This window comes from Cynara cardunculus (genome assembly GCF_001531365.2).
Source record: "Cynara cardunculus var. scolymus isolate 2C chromosome LG 2, CcrdV1, whole genome shotgun sequence".
In the NCBI taxonomy this organism is placed as follows: Eukaryota; Viridiplantae; Streptophyta; class Magnoliopsida; order Asterales; family Asteraceae; genus Cynara; species Cynara cardunculus.
The window spans coordinates 5,394,761-5,401,146 of record NC_037529.1 but is presented as its reverse complement, the minus strand read 5'-3'; the positions used below and the strand labels follow the sequence as shown (position 1 = coordinate 5,401,146).

General features: G+C 34.5%; 1 protein-coding gene across 1 annotated transcript; it reads right to left on the bottom strand.

Moving 5' to 3' along the window:
- Nucleotides 1–1,524: 1,524 nt before the first annotated feature.
- Nucleotides 1,525–3,662, bottom strand: LOC112506692 (3-oxoacyl-[acyl-carrier-protein] reductase FabG-like). The gene is made up of 3 exons (XM_025110924.1): nt 3,177–3,662; nt 2,183–2,412; nt 1,525–1,943 (listed from the first exon to the last, which is right to left on the bottom strand). Exons 1-3 carry the CDS (start codon nt 3,544–3,546, stop codon nt 1,665–1,667), a joined length of 879 nt encoding a protein of 292 aa, XP_024966692.1. The 5' UTR covers nt 3,547–3,662; the 3' UTR covers nt 1,525–1,664.
- Nucleotides 3,663–6,386: the final 2,724 nt, after the last annotated feature.

Below are 6,386 nucleotides of genomic sequence, written 5' to 3'. Positions count from 1 at the left end.
TAAATCCTAAAGTTGATGGCTTTTGCATATGTATGTGTACCCATAATGGACAAACCAGTTGACATGTTAATAAATAAATAATAATAAGAGTAAACTCTGATTATGGTTCCTCGAGGTTTAGTGAAATCTTTAAAAGTAAGATCTGAACTTTGACAAGTTTACAAATCATTCTTGTGTTTCCATTAGAAATTTCAGTTAGAGCCAAGAGTAAATCCAATCATGTTTTCTCCATATTTTTGCAATTTTTTTTTACCTTTTCTTGTTTTTGTAAAAACAATCAAACTTTAGAGACTACATGCACGCACGCACACACACGCAAAGTTCACCATAGGTAAGATGATGGTTTACAACTCCAGTCTCGAGATCTCCGACCATGACATCTCCGATCAACCTTCCCCCTACCCCATTTTTATTTGTTTTCATGGAGATACATGAGTGGAGTTTTTTTTAAAGGTGGGAGCCTAGACTCAAACTGAAAATTAGCTTCAATACATCCCCCTTATTTTAGAATGTTTTAGTCGATGATTCATCAACTAACTGAAGATTAATTTTAGTTATCTTGACAGTAGTATTGGAGGGTTGGAGCTTGATTTTGGGAGAAGAAATTGCAAGGTTCATCTCCATTGAAGAAATTGTGTTCTTCAATCTTCAAAAACTGAGGCTGGTAAGCTTTCTGTGCATCACCCATTATAGCTTTTGAATCCGGCAATTGGTGGCAGTTCATCACGATGGCGGGTCAACATGTTCAAACTGCTGTTATCTTCGTTTAAAATCACACTTGAATCTCCACTCGTGTATCTCGACAATGACGATCAAAAAACTCCACTTGTGTATCTCAACGATGACGGACCAAAATGGGGTGGGGGAGAGGTCGGCCAGAGATGTCATGGTTGGAGATGTCGAGTTGTAAACCATCATCAACACTTTGGTGAACCGTCATGGTCCCCTTGATGTAAATATATAATATACGAGCGTTATTTACATAGTTGGTCCCTAAAGTTTGATTGTTTTTACAAAAATAAGAAAATACAAAAAAGAAATGTAAAGTATTTGGAAAACATGGTTGGACAATTTTACCCTTAACTTAACTGGGGTTAGTGTTGAGGGATTACTTTCAGAGTTTACTCTATTCTTTATAAATTATTTATATATTTAGTTAAATTATTAACTTGAAAAATATAAAAATACATAATAAAACCCATTATGAATAAAAGGGTATCGTTTTATTAAAAAAATGGTTGAAGATAGCGCGTAACGACCATCGCCATCCCGTTCTGTTTTCTTGTTGATTGTCGTAAACTAATATGGACTTGTTCTTCCCTTTTTATAGTAAAATAGATAACATAATTTATTGTATTTTTGTATCCTTAATAATATATTCAAATAAAAATATCTATCAGTTAACATGTATTATCAATTTTGTCCGGAGACGATGAAAAACGTTTTGATAAAAAAATGTTGACGTTTAGTCGCATAACAAGAGGTGTGATTCTAAGACGTACACAAATGTTGTCGTAAGTCTTTGCTTCACAAACTAATAAGTCATTTTTTATAAACTCAATCATATAACGATTAAAGTCTAAATGAAAAACATGCAAAAATATGCTTCAAATTGTTACTGCCGTGGTGGCACCGGGTGTGGTGTCTTTTACAACATTTGGGATCTAAAGCGAAGAGAAAATGGGGACACCGGGTAAAGTGGTACCTGCATCGACGATGAATGTATTGCCACTGATGTACTCAGACGAGTCATGGATCAGATATCTTACTAGTCTCGTCAATGCTGGATCGGTAGTGCCAAATGTTCTTAAAGGAATGGATCTTCGAGCCACATTTTTGAGCCATTTTTTTTCCATTAGACTTCCCGTGATCTCAGACTTAAATAGGCCCGGACTAATGGAGTTCACCCTGATCTTGTACGCACCCATTTCCATAGCCATTACCTGATTAGATCACATCAGAGTCTACGAAAGAAAAGAACTAGAACAAATGGCATTATGCAAGGGTGATTCAGCATGAACCCCCTTTATTTGCTAAACGAAGCACCCTACTGTTTCCACACTCAACAACACCAACACCGACGTTTCCCCTTTTACGTTTCCGACACATGAATGACCTCGATTATACCCAAAAGGGGTTAATTTTGATATGAAATCTCAAAGATGAATTGAAGGAAGGTTACCTTGGACAATGTGACAACAGCAGACTTTGAAGAGGAATAAGCGAGACCTCCAGGTAGATCTCCACGATCAAGACCAGAAATAGATGAGATATTGATGATTGATCCTCCATGGTTCGCATCACGCATGAATCTACCAACGTACTTTGACACCAACCATGTTCCGGTCAAGTTTGTTCTCATGGTACTATCCCATTCATCTTCAGGCAACTCCAATGGACTCCACACGTTACCTGAAAAGCAACACGTCATCAAAGCTAGAAACTTGAAGGCATAAAGCTATCAAGATCATAAATCAATCTTGAATCGATCGAGTCTGGTAGGTTTTGAACAAGAATATCAAATTTGTGACTAGAATTGGAGTCACAACAATACCCAAAACAATAGTCTTGATGATTCATCCTCCTATTTGATCATCACTGAACCAAATTGAACTAAATCTACTTCTAAGTTGAGAGCTGGAAAACATATATCTTGTTCCCAAACTTCCAATCGGAGACCATACAAAGATAATGCAAGAATCCGCAGATTCGTTGGACATGTAAGTTATGGGGGTTTTATATCCATAATTTGGGGGGTTCCGAAACCATTTCAAAACTTTTCTGAGGGGATGAAGCTTTATCCATGGTAAGGAGCTACTCATGTGAATCTATGTGCTAATATGCTTGCTTGATTCCTAGATGAACTTTCTTTCTGCTCTGAACCCCCCTCTAACATCTGATATAAATTTCTAAGATGAATCGTTAATAATTTGCCAAAAGGCTAACCTAACCATCAATCCTCTGGATCCTGAGATGATTTGATTCCTACTAGGTTCCTTTTGGACAAATCATGTGAATCATCATATATATGTTCGTTTGATCATAAAATTATCATGATTAATTGATATATATTTTCCCAAGTACATAACTGAAAGAAATTAAGCTTCAACCTAGAATGAAGGTCTTGTCGATTTTGCTTATCGTCAAGGGAGATATATGGAGTATCTAGTTATTACCTCTAACTCCGGCATTGTTGATCAAACAATCGATCCGCCCAAATGCATCCCACGCCCTTTTCACGGAGGCTTCAATGGCAGGACCCTTAGCAGCGACATCAAGCTCCAGGGCTACGGCTCCAACATTATCGGTAGGGTCAACGTCATTAGACGTTCCAGGACCACCAGCTCGTGCGATTCCATTGATCTCATCGCAGAGAGACACGAGCCTATCTATCCGACGCGCAGCTGCAACGATTTTGCAGCCGGCTTTTGCCAGGTCTATACAAAAATCTCGGCCAATCCCAGACGACGCTCCGGTCACCATCACAACCTTCCCGCTTAATTCATCCCACGGCACCAAGTTGGAATACACCTTTTGATCGGCCATGGTTTGTGATTTAAGTTTTTAGAAGAAAGCAAGGGCAAATCGGCTGATTAGTTGATGGATCTGGTGGCTAAGAGGGAAGAACACAAGTACAGAGTTTGAGCCGACGAACCTTGAAGTAAACCAACAAACGTCATCTTGCATTCACAGTCAACCAGGGCGGGCGGAGAGTCAAAGAAGAATAAGGAAGACATGAAACATAAATTAATTCATTTATAGTCCATGTTTCCTTAAAACTTAAGTTTAATGTTAAAAGTTTTTTTTTTTTTTTTTTAAGATATATAATATTTATATACGACAAATGCAATAAATAAATTTATTTATTGAGGTTTATTTAAGGGAGAACTCATTAGTTTATGATAATTGTGAGCTTCAATCTCAACCACAAATCAACGAATAAATTATAAAATTAATAATTATGGTAATTTAAGTTAAAATTATAATTAGAGGACATATTAGGTATTTTTAAAAAACTCCTTTCTCATCTCTTATCTCTCCGACCTCCAATCTCCGGCCTCAGGTGAACATTAATCCGGTAGGTACCAAGTAATTACAAAGATACACAATGTGATATTCAATTGTGATATATTGTGATACCATTGTGATACCAACTATGATACCAACTCAAACCTTAAAAACAAAGATACACAATGTGATACTCATTGTAATACACAATGCAATACTCGTTGTAATATACTGTGATACCGATTTTACCAGAGGTCGGAGAGATGAGAGAGGAGAGAAGAGTTTTTTTTTTTTAAAATACCTAATATGCCCTCTAATTATAATTTTAATTCAAACTACCATAATTATTAATTTCCTAATTTATCCGTTAATTTGTGGTTGAGATTGGACCTCACAATTACCACAAACCAATCAGTTCTCATTTGATTATGCCCCCTCACTTATTATCCTCACTTTTGGTGAGTTTTGAACTCTTGACCTTAAAGTTGCTAACCCGTTAAGTCTCTCTTGACTGATAGTTGACATTACTAACTAGATGGTTATGATATTTGAAACATACTTAACTAATAATAATAGTAATAACCAAACCATTCAAGTAGACAAATAACCGAAGTCCAAATAAGTTCTACGGCTATAAGAAAACAATCAAACCAATGAATCACATAACTAGGGTCTAGATAAGTAATTAAGAAAGAAAATACGTGAAACCTCAAGGAAACTGAGTGAGTGAGAATTGAGAGTTTAAGAGTCAATAAAACATGTAAACGGTATTGGACCGCCGAACCATAACCAATCCCGGTCGGACTCGATTTAACCATCACTAACCCATTTTAACAAAAACAAAATGGGCTCTACTATTTACATGGATGTTTACGTTTAAATCCAAAGGAGGCCCATTGTCATCAAATTTATCCATTTCAGAAGACAAGCTACAAGTTACAACTCTAAGACTCTGATGAAAATCCATCCCTCATTAGAAGCACAAGAGTACAAGTCTTGAAAGCACACATGGTCGGTGGACGAGATTAGGTTTGATTACCAAGTGTTTAATTATTCCCACGTCGTTAATATCAACTAACTATTTAACTTATTAATTTATTAATTTGTCGAAAATAGAGAAAAAAATCAAAACCCACAAATCTGATGCAATAGGAAATTGCAGAAGGATCGACAAACATCTGAATTCAAAATGATAACAAGTTTACAAACGTAACAGTTGAAAATTCAATAGAATAAATCATATTTATAGAAACTCTAAACATAATTTTATTGATTAATAATAAACTCAATATTAATTAGAACAATAATTTGTGATAATCGGTGAGATTCAATCTTAACCACAAATCAAAATATAAATTAGAAAATTAATAATTTTGGTAATTTTGACTTAAAACTTTAATTAAAAATCATTTTAGGTATTTTAATTTTTTTATCTATCATCTTTCCGGCAAACACCATGTGGACACATGATACACGTTGTAATACCTAAAAAACGTCGATCTGTTAAGAGAAGATATGTACAAACGATACTCATTGTGATTCTCAATATGCATACATACAAGTCGCATATTGTGATACTCCTTGTAAAATAAAAAAATAAAGAAAATGCACATTGTAGTACCCTTCATAAAACAAGAAAATAACGAAAATAGATAATGTGATATGCTTTGAAAAACAATGTTGCCTGACACACTTCGAAATATACACATTGTAATACACATCGGAAATAACCAGTCTCGAGTTGGTTTTACATAAACAATCGGTACATAATACGGAAACAATCAAAAGCCAAAAAAGCATGATATATATACTAGTTGTGTACCCGCGCAATGCGGCGGGAGCCGTAAATTTTAACGATTTTGAAGTTCCACAGGTTTTATAAGATAAGATTTAACGATGATATAGGTTTCACTTGGTCTTTACATATTAATACAATTTGAATAAATAAGAATTATGGTTCCAATTACAAACTATCGATAAAAAAAAATTGTATGACAATTTAAAATCCAATATATTTAAAATCTAACAAATTTAAACGACTCTACAAATGTATTCGATTTACACCAAGAGCAAAGAACCAAAAAACTTGAGTTTTAAGATAAACACTCAAAACCAATAAAGAAAACTACAAATTTAACAGATCATAAGCCATGAAAAGACAAAAAAAATGAGTTTTAGAATGAAATTTCAACTGCTTACCCTCTTTCTTATCCAGAAACTCATATTAAAGTTGAATTAATACATGTATATATATTTAAAAAAAACCCAAGAACATATTAATTCAAAACATATTATACAGTGCAATTTGGACAGACTAACCCCAAAATATATAATATATATATATAAATAAATAACTATAAAAGTATAAATCGTAAATA